Source organism: Hibiscus syriacus, unplaced genomic scaffold (genome assembly GCF_006381635.1).
Source record: "Hibiscus syriacus cultivar Baekdansim isolate YM2019G1 unplaced genomic scaffold, ASM638163v2 tig00000340_pilon, whole genome shotgun sequence".
NCBI lineage: Eukaryota > Viridiplantae > Streptophyta > Magnoliopsida > Malvales > Malvaceae > Hibiscus > Hibiscus syriacus.
Genome location: NW_024061783.1, coordinates 12484228 through 12507530, shown reverse-complemented (window position 1 = coordinate 12507530; position 23303 = coordinate 12484228). Strand labels below are relative to the sequence as shown.

Genomic DNA, 23303 nt, shown 5'->3' with positions numbered 1-23303 from the left:
CCAATGTTTTTATTTTAGGGTAAAATGTCCCCTGATTGAATGAAAATTATTAGTTAATTAACAACCAACGCTTGTCGTTGATATAACAATGTATCACATCATCAATTATGTAAATATGTTACGGTCACATCAATACTTTTAGACGAGTAACATGTGACACAACATCACTTTGGACACGAGACATGTGTCACGTTATTACTTTAGACACGTGGAATATATAACATCATTATTTTATATGCACAATATATGTCATATCGTCACTTTGAACATGTAACATATGTCACATCATCAATTTGGACACATTACACATGATATATCATCACTTGGAACATGTGGCATGTGTTACGTCAGCACTTTAAACTCATGGTATGTGTTACATCATCATTTTAGATATTTGTCATGTCATCACTTTGGACACGTTACATATGTCATATCATCACTTATGTAAATGTAGAACGTGTTACGTCTTCACTCTGGACACGTGACACATCATCACATTTGACTCAGAGCATGTGCCACACAGACTCACGTCAACACTTTGGACATAATTGACTTTCCACGTCAACGTTAAGCATTAAATTGTTTCGATCCAATCGCAATTCCCAATTTTCGTTCAACCTACCTTTTTTCAAGACCCAAACCTCTTTTGGATAAGAAATAAAAGCAGATTTTGAAGCCTAGAATGTCACACCCCAAATTAGGTCCTAAAATTTTCTTAAAATTTTTCCAAGGACTAAATTGAAATTTTAACTAAATTTAGGGAGCAAGGTTAAATTTTGATTAAAATCATATCCAAATTCAAGAAGTATAAAAAATTGGAGGACCTATGGCCTAATTTTACCATTTTTCATAAGCGTGGGTTTAAAAGCCCTAAAAACCAGAAACTTTCCATTTCTAGAAAGTTTAACCCCTTTTTTCTCTCTTCAACATTTTCTCTTTTAGTATGAAATCTTCAATCGACATTTTGTCAACGACCGTTACTCCGTTTTTGACACCTCTCGTACCATCGTGTTTTTTGCATCGTCCCGATTCCACCGGTGTCCACCTTGTCTTCGTTATCGTCAGCGTGTGAGGGGGTGAGGAAGATCAAGTTTTTGATGTTTCAAAATTTAGCTCTCCGCCATTCACCGTTGTGAACAGAGCTTGGTAAGTGTCTCAAAATCCCTTAAAAAGCATGTATATTTTTTTCTCAAATTTTTTAACCTTTAAAGGCCTCGCACACGCCGCCAATGCGCGTGGAGAAGTCCCACCGCCTGGTGGTTTGTTTGAATTTGGGTCGACCCAACCCGACCTGGTCCAACCTGAACCAAATCGGCCAGTCGTTGACCATTGATCGTTAATTGATCGTTGATTGTTGATCAACCATTAACCGTTGACTGACCATTGACAATTGATCGTTGACCGACGTTGACTTTTCTCAAAACCCTACATCTTGAAATTTTTCAACGTCCTGAGTCTGATTTCATGATCCGTTTTCCAAATTCTGACATGAAAGCCCTAAATCGAGTCTGTTAATTAAAAATACTTAGTATTTTTAGCATTTTTGCTTATTTATTTGAGGTTGGAATATGTAATTGATTCGAGATTATATTTTTATGAAGGTAATCGTGTTTTACTCTATCAAGATTCAGTTAGATCCGATGTTTCCCGTCCTTTATATCCACACGATTCACGTTTTTCGAGAGTTACTCATAGGTTTCTGTAAATTGCTTAGATAGAGGTTATTATTATTCATATTAGGATTTTGATATAGATTTTCTGATTCGTAGGATCTAGCGTTGTCGTTGACCGTGATCAACAGACTTAGTAGTAAGATTCCCTATCAGACTACTCATATCGATACATGTATCTTTCCTGATGGTGTTACATTGTAACATCCTAAATTACGGGTTAGTGATTAAATTATAAAATTTTAGAATTTGGTGATTAAAGTAGAATAGTTGAATAGTTCAATGATTTATTTGGGAATATTTCCGAAAAGTTGTTAGTAATTATTCAAGGAATTAAAGGGAAAAATGGTCAATTGACAAGGAAAGATATTTTTATCCCCTTTAATAGGAGAAAAAAACGTGGGGAGATGAAAACATTTCATCTTCTTCTTCTTTTCTTCTTCTCCAACCGTGGAAGCTAGACAAAGGTGAGTTTTCTATTTTGTTAATTATTTGTTGAATGAAAGGTTGGATTTTGATCATTAGATGATAACTAAGCTTAAGGAAAACTTAAGTTATCTTAAAATCAAAAGATAAAGGAGTTAGAGAAGATTAAAGATTTGGAGTTTTTGAGTGAAATCTTGAAATAGAGTTGATAAGTTGAATTTGAAGTTAAATTCGACTTTTCATCAGCTTAATTAAGAGATATGAAGTGATAGAATTAAAATTAGAACATGTTAAAAATTTGGTATGATTCTTAATTTTAAGAATCATAATGAGATATGAAAGATAAAGATGGTTTAAATGGATATAAATTAGTTTAAGTATGTATATTTGAGTTAAGAATATAAAAATGAATGAAACATGAAGAATTGAAGTGGAAATAGTGAATTTTCGTGCAATGAACAGTGATTTCTGGGCTTGAACGAAAATTCCAGATTGTGCTAAAGAAAAAAAATGGAATCTTGGTTCATTAAACCGACTTAAGTTATTAACATCAAGTTTAAGGTTTAGGCTTCTGATAATTGTTCTGAAATGTTATATTTATGTAGATATTGAGTCTAAACAAGTTTCGAAACAATCAAATAATTAGGATCGAATCAAAGCAAGGCTAAGGTGAGTGCAATTTAATTGTACGTATATTATTAAACATACATTGGCTTGCGATGAGCCAGTGACATAGTTATTATGGTAAGAAGTGGCAGAGTTACTATGGTAAGAAGTGACTCCTAAAATGTTATATAGTTGATGGAATTCTTATATGTGCATAAGTATATGAAAATATGTATATGTTATTATATGTGATTATAAGAGCAATAAAACGAATACATGCATATGTCTATAGAGTAAGTGCATTTCTACATGTGATTTATGTGAATACATGTATGTTCGAATATGTTTGGTATGATTACATGATCATAAGATATAAACAATGTGATAAGTGATATGTGAATATATGAAATTATGAGACAAGTGATTAAGTGCTTAAGAAATATAAGCAATGAGATAGGTGACATGTGAATCAAATGGAAATGATTTATGCATAAGTTTATATGTTATTCTATGTTCTATGTGATGTATATATTGAAAATATTTGACATATGTGCTTATATAAAAACATGAGAAATGATATAAGTCATATGAAACTATCTACGTGGATACATGCACTTGTGATACATGTGATATGATATAAGATATACGGTTATACATACATGTGGTATATGACAGAAGAGAAAGAACAAGTGATATGAATATGTGAAATGATAAATAATAATGCCCATGTTATATAATACGAGAGCTATAGGTATAGTTGGCATACCGGGAGTCAAGGGTCTACGCGGTCCTACGGGACATATATGTAATTCCATGGAACATGTATGTGGTACTTCTGTACACTTATTTGGTCCATTGTATTATGTATATGGTTCTTAAGGAGTGGTCTTTCGGGACAAATGTGATATGTGGTCATTCGGGACATAGTGGTCATTCGAGACATTTCTACGCGGTCCTTCGGGACAAATATTCAGTGCCCCTAGTGGGAATTTATACGAGCTGTGGTGACAACATTAATGCACAACTTCAATGTACTCACATACCTTCAATTCTCAACAGTGTACATGGGCTAATAAAGGGATTTAATAAGTATATTGAATATGATATGTATATGTAGTTTGTTATATGGAATAGATCACAAGATTTATGTAATGGTGTATTGCTTGGTTAATACATGATATGTTATGTATAAGATTGTTAAATTATAAGGATTAATGATAATGAATGTGAAATGTTAAACATGTTGATAAGGATATATGTGCATGTGAGTATATGTTACAAAAATAATATAGGTTTTTATATGATATGATCGTAATAATTGCTCATGCATTTGATATGAATTATACTTGTACTACATATTTTTAGGCCTCGCTAAGTCTATGACTTAGCGTGTGATTGTTTCACACATAGATTTGGAAAGCGAAAAAGAGAAGTAAAGAGGAACAAGATAGGTCAGTTCTCCTTACCGAAGATCAGATCATAAATGTAGATCGAATTACATGTATTTTGTTAGAAATAATTTAGTTGGCATGTAATAAATTAAAAGATGTGTATTAGATACGCTCTGATCAAGTTTTGAAATGTTTTAAATGTATATATGTAAATGGTAAATGTATAATGATGAATGTTTTAAAATTTATGAGTTTTATACATGTTTTAAGAAAGTACTGTAACAGTACTGTAGCAGGGTATCAGTTCCACTCAAGCAATATGAAAAAATTTTAGCATTCGACATTGTTCACGGTACTGTTCACCACTGTTCATACGGTATTGTTCACTGTTCATACCGTACTTTACTGATCATAAAACGTATATTTTCTTAAATTGGTTATAACAAACATGATTCAACAATAATTATCATATTTTCTTAAAAAGAGTTCAAGAGTTTCGATATTTTGAAAGAATAAAGGTTTTGAAATGTCAATGTGACTTCTCGGACTCGTATCCAGGTTGGATACGGGTTGGGGTGTTACATACATTACTGTTTTAAACTATTTATCTGAACTATTTTAGATTTTTGATGATATTGAATATTTTTACGAGACGATACCTGAATATCTGAATACCGTTTATCTGATATATGATTTACTGCATATTTCTGATATGATCTTTGGTTACTGTATTTCTGTATATGTTTTCTGAATATGGAATATTTTTATATTTTAATGGATTAAACTACCATTTTCACTTGAATTTCATACATGTTTATTTTTGTCATCGGGGGTATTATTGGAAGAAGTATATCAGGCCTAGTCTATGACTTGTAAGACTTTATCGCAGACTCTTCTGTTTTGTGCACAGGGCAAGTCCTTACTGTATGTCCTTATACTATACGTATAAGGCCCTTACCCAGTGTATAGGTGGGTGTATGGTTATGGGAAACCTACACATTCTGATGATCGGATTGGGGTAGTGTTTATATTTTTAAAATATGCTTGATGAGCTGATATTTACTGAAGTAATTTATTTGTATGTTTTTATACACCGTAAGGAGCACACTTGACTTTTTAGCTTATTCTGTAAATTTTAAACTTTTCAGATAGTAACAGACCGTAGGCTAGCAGACTTGGCATTAGGAATATCGAGTACTCTTAGTTTGTATCACTGTATATCTCTATATGCCTTTTTGTTACACTTTGGTGACACGTGTTTTTGTTATCGTCTCGATATATTTGTATCACCGACATTTTATTGTGTAAATGTTTTATACAGTTTTTTGATATATGTATACATATGTGTTTATTGTATAAATCTTTCTTATTGCTAATTTCATATTATATCGTTGTATGAATTTTAATATTGTTTTAAATATGAAAAGAATATTTGAATACGATATGTAACCGCCTAGATTTGGTCATAACGTCCAGGTCGGGGGTTACACTTTGTGGTATCAGAGCTTTCAGTTTTAAACATTCGAACTGTGGATGAGTCATAGAATTTGGATTTTCAAGATATTTTTGATATTTTAGAAAAATTGTATCACCTTATTTTATGAGTTTTAAATATATTCGAGATTTTTTATACTAGTCTAACTTAGGTTCAAATTCCTTCCGTAGAGCATTATAGATTTATCCGATGAGTGTGAGTCGTAGGCCAGGCCGTGGCCGTGGTCGAGGGTGAGCGACTCGACCTTTTGTTAAGATAGGCGATATGATGTCACCGCGAGATCTCCTGTTTCACATGTAGATTTGTTTATTTCTCATGATGATCTAGTTACACCTGCGATAGACCCTTCCATCACTGAGAACAATGACACTGCTATGGATGATGATGCCATTAATATAGTTGTCTTTCACATGTTACAAAGAGCTACTGGAGTTCTTGGTAATATGTCTACGGTTGAGATTTCAATGTCTTTGGTAGCTGCTGGAGTAGTTCCGTTTGAGGGCATTATTGGTGGACCTCCAACAGACGTTGAGTATTGATTGGAGGATACAAAGTGGATTATGGATGAGAGGGATCTCAGGCTTGAGCAGAAGTTGAAGAGGGCCCTAACTATGTTGAAGAAAGAGAGTTTTCGATTGTGGTAATCTATTTCAGGTAGTATTTTGGGGAATCAATTAACTTGTAATCTTTTTAAGGCACATTTTCAGAGTCGCTACATCGAAGAGAGATACCTACATTAGTGACACCAAGAGTTTCAGAATTTGGAGCAGGGCGATATGTCTGTTATGGATTATGAGATTGAGTTTATCATATTGAGATGCTATGCTACTGGACTTGTTGATATTGAGTTGAATCAGTGCTTGAGATTCGAGAATAGACTCAGGTATGAGATCAGAAGTCGAGTTGCTACCCACCGGGAGAGGAACTTTGATGCCTTGGTTGAGATAACCAAGACCGTTGAGGAGATAGAACAAGTGTGTATGAAGCGTAGGGGACATAGAGACCGAGACCAATTCAGGAGGCTTTCTGGTTCTATTGAGTCTTCTGCATACCCTAACAAGAAAGGCAGGGGTGAGTCTCCTCAGAGAGGTGGTGCGAGTGCCAGACCTGAGATGTCAAGTTTGCCAGTTGTGACATCTTCTAGTCAGGGTGGTTCTTCAGGGTTTTAGCATTTACTAACATGTGAGAATTGTAGGAGACGTCATTTTAGTGAATGTAGGAAGAAGTTGGGTACCTATTTTAGATGTGGTTCTGATGACCATCTCCTGAGGGATTATCCAGAGCCAGCTGTTACAGTTTAGACCCCAGTTCGTACTCTCACTCGTACTCAGAGTACAATCAGACTCTAGCAGGGAGTCAGAGTCAAGAGAGAGCATCATGATCAGCTAGTAAAAGTCGAACTTCTCATAGTAGAGGTCTAGCCAGATCCGAGGCCAGACAACCTGGGTTGATTTACGCTGCTAGATGTCGACAGGATCATGATGAGCTTAATGTAACTGCAGGTACTATTACTATTAATTCAGTTTCTTACTTTGCCTTGTTTGATAATAGATCTACCCATTCCTATGTCGCATCCCATCTTAGTATTCCTGTTGAGAATACGAAGAGTTCGGTGACAGTTTAGAGTCTCGTAGGTCAGTTCATAGAGTTAGATCGACGGAGGCTCAATTTCCGCATTTATTTCCATCAGGTAAATTACGAGGACGAAATTTCTTTTAAAGGGGAGAGTTATCACACCCCAAATTAGGGCCTAAAATTTTCTTAACATTTTTCCAAGGAGTAACTTGAAATTTTAACTAAATTCGGGGACCAAAGTGAAATTTTGATTAAATTCAGATCCAAATTCAGGAAGTATAAAAAACTGGAGGACCTATGGCATAATTTTACTATTTTCATAAGTGTGGGTTTAAAAGCCCAATAAACTTTCCATTTCAAGAAAATTTAACCCCTTTATCTCTCTCACTCTTCAACATTTCCTCTTTTAGTAGGAAATCTTCAATTGAAGTTTAAGGGGTGAGGAAGATCAAGTTTCTGACGTTTTGAAATCAAGCTCTCCGTCGTTCAGCGCTATGAACCGAGCTTGGTAAGTGTCTTAAAATCCCTTAAAAAGCATGTAGGAATTTTTTCGCAAATTTTTCTACCTTCGAGGGCCCCGCATGCACCTCAACGCAACACCGCTACGCGAGGGGATGTCCCACCGCCTGATGGTTTGTTTTAATTTGGACCGACCTAACCTGACCCATCTGTTTGACCCGACCCGTCTTTTTGACTCGACCCGATCCAACCTAAATCGAACCGGTCACCTGTGGATCGTTGAATGTTGACCGTTGACTGAAGTTGATTTTTTTTAAAACCTCCATCTTGAACTTTTTTGACGTCTTGAGTCCGATTTTATAATTCGTTTTGCCAAATTCTAAACCGAAATCCCTGAATCGAAACCGTTAGTCAAAAAATGCTTAGTATTTTTAGCATTTTTGGTTATTTATTTGAGGTTGGAATATGGAATTGATTCGAGATTATGTTTTTATAATGGTACTCGTGTTTCACCTGATCGAGGATCGGTTAGATCCGATACTTCTCGTCTGTTAAATCCGCATGATTCGTGTTCTTTGAGAGTTACTCGTAGGTTTCTGTAAATTGCTTAGATAGAGGTTATTATTATTCATATTAGGATTCTGATATAAATTTTCTGATTCGTAAGATCTATCGCTGATCGTGATCGATAGACTCAGTAGTAGGCTTCCTTATCAGACTACTCAGACCGATACATGTATGTTTCCTAATGATGTTACATTATTGTTTTAAACTATTTATATGAAATGTTTTAGATTTTTGATAATACTTAATATTTTTACGAGACGATACATGGTTTTTTTAATACAGTTTATCTGATATCTGATTTACTGCGTATTTGTAATATGATATATGATTACTATATTTTTGTATTTATTTTCTAAATATGTAATATTTTCATGTTTTAATGGATTAACCGTTTTCACTCGAATGCATACATGTTTATTTTTGTCATTGGGGGTATTATTGGAGGAAGTATATCAGGCATAGTCTATGACTTGTAAGACCATACTGCAAGCCCCTCTACTTTGAGCACAGGGTAAGTCTTTATTGCAGGTCTTTATGCTATACGTATAAGGCCCTTACCGAGTGTACATGTGTGTGTATGGTTCCAGGGAACCTATACATTATGGTGATCGGATGAGAGTAGTGTTCATATTTTTAAAACACGCTTGATGAACTAATTTTTACTAAAGTATTTTATTTGTATATTTTTATACACCGTAAGGAGCATACTGAGCTTTTTAGCTCATTATGTAAATTTTAACATTTTCATATAGTAGTAGACCGTAGGCTTGCAGACTTAGCATCAAGAGGACCGACTACTCATATTTTGTATCATTGTATATCTCTATATGCCTTTTTGTTACACTTTAGCGACACGTGTTTTTGCTACCATCTCGATATATTTGTATTACCACTATTTTTTTCTGTAAATGTTTTATATGGTTTTCTGATATATGTATACATATATGTTTACCGTATGAATATTTCTTATGGCTAATTTCATATTACATTGTTATATGGATTTTAACATTGTTTTAAATATGAAAAGAATCTCTAATACGATATGTAACCGCCTAGATTTGGTCATAACGTCTAGGCCGGGTCTAGGGGGTTACATAGAATATCAGCTGACCTGTGATGAATTTTTGGATGGTCTTTGGGCAATTCTTAGTTAAAATGTTCTCTTATGTATAAATCACCTTTCAGTTAGCTTTCCAACATATATTGAAACGCCTCAATCGGACATTGAAAACTCCATTATGTTCGTTTTAATAAAGACAATGTAAGCAGAAAACTAGATATAAGTCTAGTACGTGATTTTGTAATAATTATGACCAAAGCGATTAAGCGCCCATATCTTTTCCTCTATTTCTTTGTCAAAGCTTATCCAAACTTAATATGTACAACAAGCAACTCCACACAAAAAGTTTCGGGTTAAGTCACTTTATAGCATTCTATCGATTAAGAGGAATAAATATTGTACCTCCAAAGTCAAATGTTGTTCCTCTGAAGTTATTTGATGTTGCAGCTCTGGAGTCAATGTTGTTCCTCCGAAGTTATTTGATGTTGCAGCTCTGGAGTCAAATGTTGTTCCTCCAGAGTTATTCTTGTCCTCTAGCCAATCATCACCTCTTGACAAGATTACCAAAAAATTCAAGAATTTTGACAAGACTCAAATCTACTGATTCACATTTATATTTATTGACTATATCAACCTACGAACAATAATAATGATCTTAAGTATGAAAATAACACATATATAAAGTCAATATATATACCCTTATGTCTGTCAAGAAAGGCACCACATTGATTTCATCATTTTTTTCTGATAATTATTTTTGTATATATATTTTATATTATTGACCAACTGTAGCATAATCATCTAATGTGATCTTATATTTAAATTAAAGAAGATGAATCATCAATTGATGATCTTATATCTAAATTAAAAAGATAAATTGTCAACTATCTACATTATCGCATTATTCTTATCAACAATATCAAATTATGTCACAAATTCTATTATTTTTTAATTATAGGTGACGAAATAGAACAAAAAAACCTAATATTGGTATATATATATATATGAATGAAGTTTAACCGAAAGAACAAACCCATGAATATAGAATTCATCCATACCATGCGAAGTGCGTGGAGCAGCAGGTAATGTCATCGTATCTTTATTGGCGATCGCCAACCACCTTCATCTACTAAGCCATTTCTGCAACAACTTCACGATTCCCATTAGAAACCAAGGGAACATATAATACTAATTTTGCTTGCTCTACAAGCTCAACCTAATTTCTTCTTTCAAAAGTCTCTCAGATTCGCTTTTCCTTATCTTCAACGACTCTCTTTATTAAGTGACCATAGTACTTTCCAGAAACAAAATTCTTTTGTTTTCTCATCTTCAATCATTTACCATCGCTTTCAATTCGTTTTGATGCCTTAACAGAATCCTTAACCACCGCCATTACCTTCTTATCAACCATTTTTACTTTCTTTTATTTCACTCTTTCTTATCTTACTGCAGTTTCAAAAATGGACGTCGTCTCTCTTTGAAGGTGATTAGTTAAAGATGGGGAATTGTTTGGCTAAATCGAAGAAACCCACGGCGCTGGAGATCGCGACCTGCGATTGCACCAGGCGTTTCAGGCCTGTTCCGGTGCAGGTTGTACGGTTCTACTTCGAGTGCCGTCGCCGCGTACGTCCGGTTCGTGTTGCTCCAAAAGAACTTGTCTCTGCAATTGGTTCCCACTGAGGCGTCCGATGGCGAAACGCTGGTGCTGGAGATTGGGTCGGAGAGAGTTTCGGATTGCCGGGAGACGCTGGTGCGGTTCATAGAGGAGAAATTCCCGCATCCGCCGCTGAAGGTTGGAATGGTGGTGGATACGGCACCGTTGGTGGTGAAGGTGACGCGGCTGCAGCACAGGAGCATAAAGTGGCACATAGAGAGGATGGTGAGGTGGACGGAGGATCTAAGGACACGTGGGAAGAGGAAGACGGTGGATCCGGCGGTGGGAAGTCCGAGGATGGAGCTGAGGAAGTTCGCGAAGAATTACTCTGAATTGCTGGAACTGATGTTGGAGTATGCTCAGATGGAGGAGCATGGTTTTTAGAATCGGACTGATTAACGAAACGGTTGAATTGGTTTAATCGGTTGAATCAGTTTGATCGATCGGAAGAATCAGACGACGTTATAATTATTTAAAAAATTAAATAAAAATATCAAAAATATTTAATAAAAAATAATTTTTTATATCACAAGTTATAACACATATAAGTTAAAAACCATAAAATCAAGTGAAACAAAATGATTCAAATTAACTATAACATAATATTTAAGGTAAAACATATTAAATAATAAATATAATTATATAACTATAATTAAAAAATAAATTTGGGGTTAAAAAATTATAACAAAATGATATTGTTTGGTTTAATTTTTTTTTTAAAATAATCTCACATGGCTAAGAAACATAAAAGAGCATCCAAAAGTCTAAAGAGTAAAAATATGAGAACAAAACAATCTCACATTGCTAAGAAACATAGAAGCGCATCACAACTAACTTCTATAAATAATAGATGTAATTTGGCATTCAAAATCATGGAGCCTTTTGGTGAGCATTGAGTGAACTATTCTTTCACTTCAATCAAGCTCGAATTTTAGGCTTCAATCGAGCTTCTAATTTTTTTTTGAGTTCAAGCTTTTTTGAGTTCAAGTTTCAATATTATATTTCAAGTTTGAGTTGAACTTGATAATTTTTAGCTTGTGAGTTTGAGTTGAGTTGAGCTTACTTTTAAAGTTTTCAAGTTCGAGTCGAGCTCAGCAATACTCGAGTTTGACTTGGCTCGTTTAACAAACGACGTTGTTTGGTTTAATTTTTAAAAAAAAAACAAAAATCTCGGTTTTTCCCGGTTTTTTCAGATTTTCAGCCGGTCCGAACGGTTCAGCGATTTTGACTGATTCACTAATAACGGTTCAACCGGTTTAGATTGAACCGAACTAAACAACAATTTTCGATTAAACCGGTTGAACCGACTGATCCGATTCGATTTTCAAAACAGAATGGAGGAGAGAGTCGTCTTTCCCCTTCTCCAAACTGCCGATCCAGGTACGATCTCTTTCTAATTTTTTTATAATAAAATATATTTAAATAATTTAAATAAAAGATTATAAGAATTTATTACACGACAATCATTCTAATTTAATTAGTATATTACTTATAATATTAAAATTTCAACTTTAAATAATATTTTTAAAAATAATATTTTATTCTTTTAAACTAATTAAATGTTAATTAAAATTTTAATATTATTTTCTTGTTTTAAATTGATAGCATTTTAGTAACAAAGGTTTCATTAATTTAAAATTATTATATTAATGACGAGGATTAATATAAAAATAAATGATCAATTTATATAAATTTTTTGGGGTCAATTCAGGTATTTAACATTACAAACATTATCAATTTAGGTATCTCAATGGTAACGGGCATTAAAAAATTCCGTTAAGTGACACATGTCACGTTCATATAATTTAAAAAAAATTTAATTTAAAAAAAAACTTAAAAATATAATTTCTTTTTTAAAAAAATCAAAAAATTTGAAAATATTAAAAAAATTCAGAACTTTGAAAACTTGTATTTTAATCCTTAAACTCACGCCGGTTGTCGCCCTTTGTTATCTTCGAATCTCCACCCAACCTCACCTTCACTAGACGATCAATAACCTCACGAACAACCACCAGAACAAGAGCTAACGTACAACGAATCACATAACCCCCCGACGAAGAACAAAGCTGTAAATCGCGACCCACGCGATCACGACGGTCAATTGACGTCGAGGATTACAATGTCTAACTATAAAGATGACAATGACAACATCAGCGACGATGGTCGTTATTGGCAAGAGAGGTAGAGATTTGAGGTTTTTTTGTAATTTAAGAGAAATTATGTTTTTTTAATTTAATAATATTTTTAAGTTTTTATAAATAAAATTTTTCAAAATTACCTAAAGACGAAATGTGTTACGTAACATGTTTTTTTAACGACCATTACGGTCAAGACACATAAAGTAGTAACGTTTGTAATGTTAGGCACCTGGATTGACGTAAAAAAAAAAGTTTAGGCACCACCTTAAAAAAAGAAGTATAGTTTGAGGACTTATTTTTATATTAAGCCTAATGACAATACATTTTCATTAAAAACAATTAGTTCATATATGTGAACTAAGAAGTTAATTTTTTTTGAACAATTTTTACCTAAAGAGGGCGAAATAGGAAATTTAATTCTTAATGGGTATTGAACCCATAACATAGGGGAGAGGAGATGAGTTACTCGAGACATTATAATGTTGGCTTTCATAGGCGATTCATCTATTCTGAATTAGATAGAGAACTGCAACCAATCATCTTTTAGGAGATGATGAAAAATCTAACCAGAGAAGAGTTTTATTGGACTATTCATCCTCTTCACTACTTTTCTCTGACTAGAGTCTTTTCTTCTTCTTGTCGAAGATGATCGAGTGTGACCCTCTACTTAAATTAGAAAGGATGAACCACCTAATCTTATGCCACAACCTAATATTTTCATCAACAAATTGAATTTTGAAATTTTTTATATTATATTGTTGCATAATACGATCCTCAGATAGGGTAAAAACATAATTGACAATTGACGCCAGACAGAATAGTGATTATCCTGTAGGCTAGCTCCGACAGACGATTCACAAGAGAAAATTCGCCCAAAAACCAGAGAAAAAAAATCTCTAGGGTTTAATAAAATATTATAAAATCAATAATGCCAAAAAGCAGTCCACAAGCCGGACTGTTATAGCCAAAAATCGTCTTTATTAGAATTTTGCCAAAAATAGCAAAATCCCGAAAATCACTCTAAATTAAAATTCGAAATAAAATAAGCAATCTCCCAAAAATCCGGCCTAAATCGGATTTAAATTGACTTCCTAATTAACAATCGAAATATTACCATAAATAGTAAAAAATAACTAAATCTAGTGATTCGGAGGGGAAAACGGCAGAATTTGAGGTTGAAAAAAAGGCCACATGGAGCGTAGCTCAATGTGGAGAGCGTGCGCGTCGAAAAGAGCTTTCCGGATTGGGGTCTTATGCGCGATTCTGACACCTGTAGCCAAAGTTATGGCCAAAAGACTGAAACATACTCAAAACGACCCCAATGAGGAACATGTCACAATCAATTCCCGCCTTTGCGCTGATCTGCCAACTCATGGTATCTCAGCGCCATCAACGTGCAATCTGACAGCTCAGCATCATCTGTCTCGGATCCCCCTGCATCAACAATTTAAGAAAATAACAATGAAAATAAAGAAGATACATACTTTACATGAAAACCCCCTAAATAATATAGAGTAAAAATCATAGAGAAATGTAAAAAATTCAATATAAGAAAATATGAATTACAATTTCTATCAATCTAACAAGGAAAAAAACAATGACAATTTTCTCTTGATAAAAAGGAGAAAACAAATCTATAAGAAAATTCTTTAGTTTCTCTAGTATCCTAAGGATGTTGGAATGATTTGGGATGAGAAGGAACAGAAAAAGACAAAGTTATTTATAGTTGACCTTGACCTTTATGAACTAACTTATAAATAACCAAAAGTTTAGGACCAAATGAATGATTACAACATACCAAGTTTCAACCAAAACTGATTTCATTTCTGCAGCCGTTTGAAAAAATTTCATCTGCATCAAACGGTGCATTAATCGAAAGTTGTTTTAACTTTCAACATATATTTTTTATTTAATTATGGTTGAACTGGTGGTTTAACCTATTCGACCACGGATGAAGTTTTTACAACATTACAGACATCTTACATTCCAACCCGAGAGTTATATTTGTAGTTAAATTGGAGAAAGCGGTGTTGTAAATATAAATGAATGCAGGACTATGTAAAGCTGCAAACGAGGAACATGCAAGGGACCTCCCAGTTATGAATGGCATAAAAGAAGACATGAAAACCATCGGAGTTATGGACTACGGTAGCCCTTCCTACAACGAAGCCCTCTCCAGTCTTTCCAACCGCCTCAAATCGTTGCAGGTACAACTTCACTGTGATGATAACATGGTTATTTTCAAGGATAGATCGAAGGGGCCTAAAATTTTATAAGTCTGTTCTGTTAACATAAAATCTTGCGTCTGTCCCTGGTTATGATGCTTGATGTCTCCGTTGTGTTGTTGAGGTGCAGAAACATTGCAAACAACATTTGGATGACGAAGAGAATGATTTGCTGCCATTGTTGGAGGCAACGGAGCTGAGTGGAGAAGAAGAGATGAGGGTATTTGAGGATTGCTTTAATGCAACGAGGGTCACTCATTCAAATTTATTTAACTTTTTCCTGGAAGGCCTACTCCCCTCGGAAGCTATGGAATATGTGGATTTGATCATGAAATGCACTGACAAACAACTAAGAGCCTCTTTGATTCAGATTATTTCCAATGCCAAGTGATTAGTAATGCTGGTTATATTTTTCAAATAGTGTAATATCTGTGTACAACTAAACCAAATGTGTTAATTTGGTTGTGGAATATGTATCTTTTAGATATATAATAGCTTGTTTCTACTCTATATTTATAAAAACTAAAATAGCACCTTTTGGTTCAACTTTCATGTTTATTCTAGTGGGATAAGGTACTAGATTTCTTAAACAAGGTCAGGGATTTGAATCCTGATATTTACGAACGAAACAAATTGTGTTGGAAGAGTCACCTTCACCTCTGTAGTATTCGGTCCGGATTAATCGATCACTGGATCAGATACCATTGGTTATCTAAAAAAATATCTCTAAAAACATTTCAAATGTCTGACACCCCTTAAAATGTAATCCCTTGATACAAACTCTGACAAGTCCACGTGGCCCATCAAAATTAAATCTATTGTATGTCTGATCATATTCATTGAACATGTCATTCTATAAGTAACCATGATAACCTTATGCTTGACACAAACACGAAGGGTCATTATAGAACCTTTGATCAAGATTAAGAGAAAAGATTCAGAACTTCTTTTCTTCATTTATTCTTCACCTACCTCCTCATGAAGATAGAAGAATTTGATACCGATCAACGATCACATAAAAGAAAATTATATTTTTCTATTCAAAACCGAAGAAATAAATCATGTACAATTAATGTAAATGAGAAATCATGTACAATTGACGTAATTCATTTATTTTTATCAACAATCGTGAAAGATAACTACATTTGAAATCAATTTGAAATGAATACCCTATAGAATAATGTCACACATTCATTTAAGAGTTTTTCTTTTCTTAAAATTTGTAGTGTTGTTTTGATAAAATTGAGTAGAATTTTGAAGTTGTTTTGTGTTTAAGCAGCTTGATATTGTTTAAGTAGGTCTCGAGTTTGAGTTCTTGAGTATGCAAAGAATACGCGCTGAAAAACTCACTCACTAAAACCAGGTGTACGACTTAAATCGATCTAAATTAATCAGGATAAAGCTTAATAATCAGAAGGACAACCAAAAGCATATCCCATAAAAGCAAAAACTATGAGAACATAACGAACAAAAGAACGTCAGAATGATGATGGGATTCGCAACCATGAATAGTAATGAGCTTAATCATAACCAACACAATGCAAATATAAGGTTAAAGTATCCTTGGCCTTATCGATACGATTGGTATCTTAATTAATTACGTGACTAAAATTCGAATCAATTATAAAAAAATAATTTTTTTGACTCAATTCAATGTTAAAAAAATTTAACTCTATTTGACTTAATTTTTAATTTCATAAAGTAGACTCAACTTAAAAAATTAAATAAAGTTTGACTTATAAAACAAGATTTGAAAAATTCAGATTTTTTAGTAATTAATGGGTTAGATTTCAAGTTCGAGTCGACTCTCTCAATTCTACATGATATATGTATATCGTATATGAAAAAATATAAAGAAATACACATACATATATGCATGTATGTATGTATGTATATCATATATGGTTTATAGAAAGCCGTTTAAATTAGAATTATTTAGTACCATAACATTATAAATATTTACAATTAAATTCAAACAAAAACTTAAACTAATTGACTCGACTCAACTAGATAAAATACTCACCCCTAATCCTAATAAAATTAGAACCAAGATGAAACTTTAGGGTAAAATAATAATAATAATAATAATAATAATAATAATAATAATAATAATAATAATAATAATAATAATAATAATAATAATAAAATGAGATCATCTCCGATTGTTAGAGCATCAATTTAAAGTTTTAAAATTAAGGCTCAAGGTTTAATTTATCAATCTTCAAAATTAGTAGAGATTTAAGTACTTAAATGAAAAAACAAGTCCTAACACAGGGAAAATCAACAAGAATAAGTCAGACATGGACAAAACATCTTTTTCGATACCATGATAATCCGACCAGGGATTTGGTTCGTTACGAAATAGTGTGTAATACCCCAAGTGGCTAAAGTATAAACTTTGAAACGTTTAGAGCGAAATTGTAATTTTTAAAAAGTTATATATTTTAGCATATAAATGAACAGTTTGAATTAAAACATAAATTTTAGTGGGAAACAGATTTTCGGTACGAGATTTGTGTTAAAAGCTATAAAGCGGTAAAATTCGGTATTGAAACCAGATATTTGGACTGAACTTGAATTTTACGAAAATGTGAAGGATGTTAGAAAATAGTTGAAAATATTATTTTCATATTTTAGATCAGAAAAATTTTGCTCAGAACAGTGCCATTTTTCATATTTGACTAAAATAGTGAAATTTTAGTGACTAAAATGTAATTTTTAAAAATTGCATGGCCAAAGTGAAAAATTCAAAGCCAAGTTGATTCATCTTTGACCAAATAATATTTTAATGGAGAATATGACAATGACAATTGGTAATTTTTAAGTTTCATTAATGAAAAAAATGGAATTTCCTAATAATTGAATAAAAACTTCAATTATTATGTTATTAAGCCATGTGTTAGGATTTATTTACTATTAGAATAATAAAGAAACTTGATCATTTTCAGCACCAAACTTTATTTAATTTTTTAATTAAAGGGTACTATAGTGAGGCAAATGTGAGTGCAGTTTATTTATTTAATTATTTTAATCGATGACGACGTGCGATAAGTCAACCTCATTGCAATTTACAACATGATTTATAAAGCTTATAAAGAATGTTTTTATAATATTTTATATCAGTTTTATGAATGATTTAGAGTATGAACTGCCCAAGCATGATAATTTTTATGATGGATTTATTTATGATACGAGTCCATTGTATGTATAATGAGAATTGTTGGTACACTTGGCATGCCATTAGTTGAGTACTTATCAATTATCAGTTATCAACTTTGGTACATTCGTGTACCAATGTCCAACACCGTTGGTGTTCAATTTACGATTGTACTGAAGTGAATTGTAACACCCGACCCGTACCGAACCGGATACGAATCTGAGGCGTCACATTGACTATTAAACTCTTTGACTCTTTGGGAATTTAACTAAAATTTGAATTTTATTGTAAAAATTGAAAACACATTTACAAAACATATCAGAGCATCTACAATTTAAAACATTATTAGTACATGCCAATAACACTTCAAATCAAAACTTATACAATTCAAATTTCTCTCTGATATAATAATTCTTATTACCTGTCCTTGCTTATTCAACTTACTCCTCGAAGCTCGTGGATCCTGCATGTGAAAACAATCACACGCTAAGTTTATGACTTAGTGAGACATTATGAGAAATATAAAACAATAAAACATTTACATAAATTTACAAAAGAAATATTAAATACAAAACACCACAAGTTTTATAACTTATAACATATTTTAATAAACATTGATAACTTTATACTCATGTTACTCTTGCTTATACATTTCATATCATTAACATATAGACTTTTAGACAATGTACACATTTATAATCAGTTTTCATTTCATATAAGCTACATATAACTTATACACTTTTCATTTAATATCAATTTGTTTAATTTATGACCATTTATTTAATTAGCCCAACGTATATCGTTAAGAACTCAAGGTATGCGAGTACATTGAGGTTGTGCACTAATGTTGTCACCACAATTCACATAAATTGCACCGAAGTGCCACGTAGAAATTGTCCTGAAGAATCGTGTAGAATTTATCCTGAAGGACCACGTAGAAATATCCCGAAGGACCACATAGATTGTCCCGAAGGACCGCGTAGAACCCTCGACTCTTGGCATGCCAACTATACCCCTAATTCTCATAAAATATTCTTTGGGATTTAGCTTTATAATTAATTTTATTTCATTATTTAAAGTGTGTCTTATTCGCATAGAGTACATTCTCGTAGTTTACTTTCACGTAGAGCATCTTCGTATAAGGTATATTCATATAGAGGATTCATTCATAACATTCCTTATAACATTTGCCACATATCATTTATTTTTCATAGAACATATTCACATAACATTTCACATAGAAAACATTTACATATTATATCACATAGTATTAAATTTAAATCCATATATCATTTACGTTAGCAAACTTTCAGAATTGGGCTCTTCACAAACCAAATTATTCATAACTTATTTCTCAAAGCATGATAGAAGTGTTTCATAGTAAAATTTAAAACATGTTTCTTTCAAAACATTTAAGGTTAACTCATCATGAGTCTTTATCCTATTAAATTTAATAGTATAGTAAAATGCACTCACCTTTGCCTCAAGTAAGTTCTAAACGAAATCCTTTTCTTTTCTTTTAATCTCGTACTATGTCGATTCTTCAGTACCATTTCGATCCAAATCTACACATAGACATGTCCCATATCAATACAGAATCTCCGTTAACTTTTAACCGATTAACAATACATAAATGGAACGAAAGACTTTAAAATTTCAAGTTTCATACTTAATAATATCAGAACTCCTTCTACAGTACCGATACTTTTCTCTTATGGTGCCGATACCCCTTCAGTTCAGTACCGATACCATTTTGGCATTATAGAATTTCGATTTCAGTTATAGTATCGATAACTTCCTCTTGGTATCGATACCTCCACCTCAGTATCGATACTGATTCAATCAGTCTCAATATTGTTCATCTGATTCATACCATTTCTTGTAATTTAACTTTATAGTATCCGTATTGTTCTACCAGTACCGATACCCTTACCCAGAAATCACGTATTTCACTTCAAAAATTACCCAACTTCACTTAAATATCCTACTTTTAATTCCATTCATTTCTTTAAACTCATTTATACTTATTACCACTAACTTATATCTATTAAAACCCCCTTTTAACATCTCAATTTATCCATAAAACTCTTTAACTAAAAATCATATCAGTTCTTCAAACATGTTCTTAATCATTTCTAACACTTCTAACCTCATAATTAGACCCTTGACAAGTCAAATATGTCTTTAAAAATCCAATTACAATCAATTTAAATCAATTCTCTTGAAAAACCCATTTTACTAAATCTCCTTTAATTCCACAATCATTTAGCTTCTAATCATCTTTAAACTTCCTTATTCTTCTGTACCCCCAAGGATTAAAGACTAACTCAAAAACGAAAGAAAAATCAACTTGAATAGTAACTCACCTTAGCATGAAGGTTCACGGGAAATAGGAGAAGAAAAGAAGAGAAAGTTTCCAAACTTTTCCTTTATTTCCTTCTTTCTTTTTTATCCCATTTATATATAGCCTTAGGAAAAGATATTTTAAGTTCCTTTATGATAAAAGACTATTATACCCTTGCATTTTTTCCATATTTGTATATAAGTCCTAGAGAAAAATTCCCAAATCAGTCCTTAAACTTTTAAATTTATCAAAATTAAACCACTAAATTTTCAATCCTTACACTTTAGTCACTAACCCGATGTTTGGGTATTACAATTCTCACCCTTAAGAAAATTCGCCCTCGAATTTTCACTACATGAAGAGATGAGGAACTGCCTTATCTTATCCTCTTCACGTTCCTATGACAACTCTTTCATTTTGTAATTTCTCCAAAGAACTTTAAGTAATGAAATCATCTTATTTCTTAGTTATTAGATTTCATATATTAAGAATCTGCACTGGTTCTTCCTCATGGTCAGGTCATATTAGACTTCTATTTCTTTTAGTGCTATGATATGGAAAGAATTTGATCGATATCTCTAGAACCTCAAAACATGAAAGACATTGTGAATCTCTTCTATTCTGATGGTAGCGCTCACTAACATGCTACTGATCCAACTCTTTTTAAGATCTCATAAGGTCTAATAAATCTAATACTGAACTATACTGTGTTTCCAAAACAAAGAATCTTCTCCCAAGACGAGACTTGAGAAACACTTATCACCTACTTGAAATTCAATTTCCTTTCTCTTCAAATCCATATAACTTTTGTCGATTCTCAGCTATCCGAAGATTATCTTAAATAATCTTCACTTTTTTTCAGTTTCTTTGATCAAATTTGGTGACACTAAGACTCGATATTTCAGTTCGAACTAACTTAATAGTGTCCGACATTTTCTTCTCCAAAAAATTTCATATGAAGTTATCTTAATACCTTTGTTAAACTTACAGACATGCCCCTCATTTAAAACAAACTCAATGATAACTCTTTCCGTGGCATATAAACATTCATCATATTTTAAGTCTTTAATTTTCCCTTTTCCTACCTATTATATACTTAACAAGTACAAATTTTTTCATCTTTCTTTTAAGATATTTAAATCGATCTAGCAACAAAGGATTTAATTTAATTATACAATCAAAACATTATCTATCTTAAAAAGACAATTATGTATTCATAACTCTTAAAGTAGAAATACCTTTCAGTTTTTGTATCATCAGCCCCTACTGTAATCTTTCATAGTTGCAATTAATAAACATGTTTTCAATCTCTAAGGAATTCAATCCATTTCATTACTTTCACTCCTTAGATTTTACATCTACTTTTGACTTTTATAAATCCCTATAGATATAACGTCATTCACTATATAAATAATGGTGTTATATTAATATAGTAACTTCAATCATTGCCAACTCAAGATCGTGAATCAGTTAATTTCTTCCACCTTTCTCTAATTGCTTTCAACATAAACCACAATCTTTACTCTTGCACAAACCCACATCCTATTTATGATACACATAATCTTTTCCAAGTTCTACTTACTAACCTTGGAATTTATATCAATATTCTTTGGAATTTCATTCAACTATATCTCGTGCTTCTTTAATATACATATCCTTATTTTCTTAGCTGAGTCTACATGGCCACGAAATACAACCTTAGAAAATCCACAATTATGCTTGTTCAATTTAGCATACAAATTTTCTCCTGATTCTTTAAACTTGATCACACATGCCTTAACATAACTTTTAAAATCTGAATAACCTAATCGGACCAACCATCTATTTATGGATGGAAATTAATGCTAAATTTAAATCGAGTTTTAAAGATCCTGCTCAAATAATTCCAAAACCTTAAAGTAAACCTTAGGTCTCATCAGATACCATTAAAACTGGCACTCCATGCAGTTTACTATCTCCTTGATGTATAGTTCCGCATACTTATCCATTGAAAAATCTTTTCAAACAATAATGAAATGCGTGGTCTTTGCTAAATGATCTACCAATACCCCAAATTGAGTCCTTTTTATTCCATGTCAAAGGTGACCCAGTTACAAAATCCCTGGTAATCTTTTTCTCATTTCTACTGAGAACGAAAAATTGTTTTCTTTCATTTCAAATTTATGTAATACCTTATTTTCAACATATCAAGCTTATAAGCTTAACCTCTTTGTACTTAGTGCTTCAATCCATTCACTTTAATTTCTTATATGTTTATTACCTTAACATGTACTTATATAGTTTTCCTTTACTCTAACAAAATAAACTTGAACTTTCCTCTTCATTCATTGTGCTATCTTCTTCTTCCAACAACAATCAACATAACATATTAATTTTCATATCTTTCTTATGATCCCTAAAAGTCTTAACCTTTTTCTTTTTCTTACTTTTTGACTTTGTAATTTGACCAACCCTTTAAGTTCCTTTCTTTAACTCCAATGTAGTAATCTAATACTTTGACATCTTCTTTAAACAAGTACAATATTTGCAAACTTAT

The 23303-nt window shown here is 32.5% G+C and overlaps 1 protein-coding gene across 1 annotated transcript; it reads left to right on the top strand.

The window, feature by feature from the left end:
* Positions 1–10744: 10744 nt before the first annotated feature.
* Positions 10745–15657, top strand: LOC120200033 (the record flags this gene model as incomplete). The annotated part of the gene is made up of 4 exons (XM_039200981.1): positions 10745–11272; positions 12244–12283; positions 15094–15248; positions 15397–15657. Coding segments are annotated over 4 exons (984 nt in total), but the record flags the coding sequence as incomplete, so codon positions are not given.
* Positions 15658–23303: the final 7646 nt, after the last annotated feature.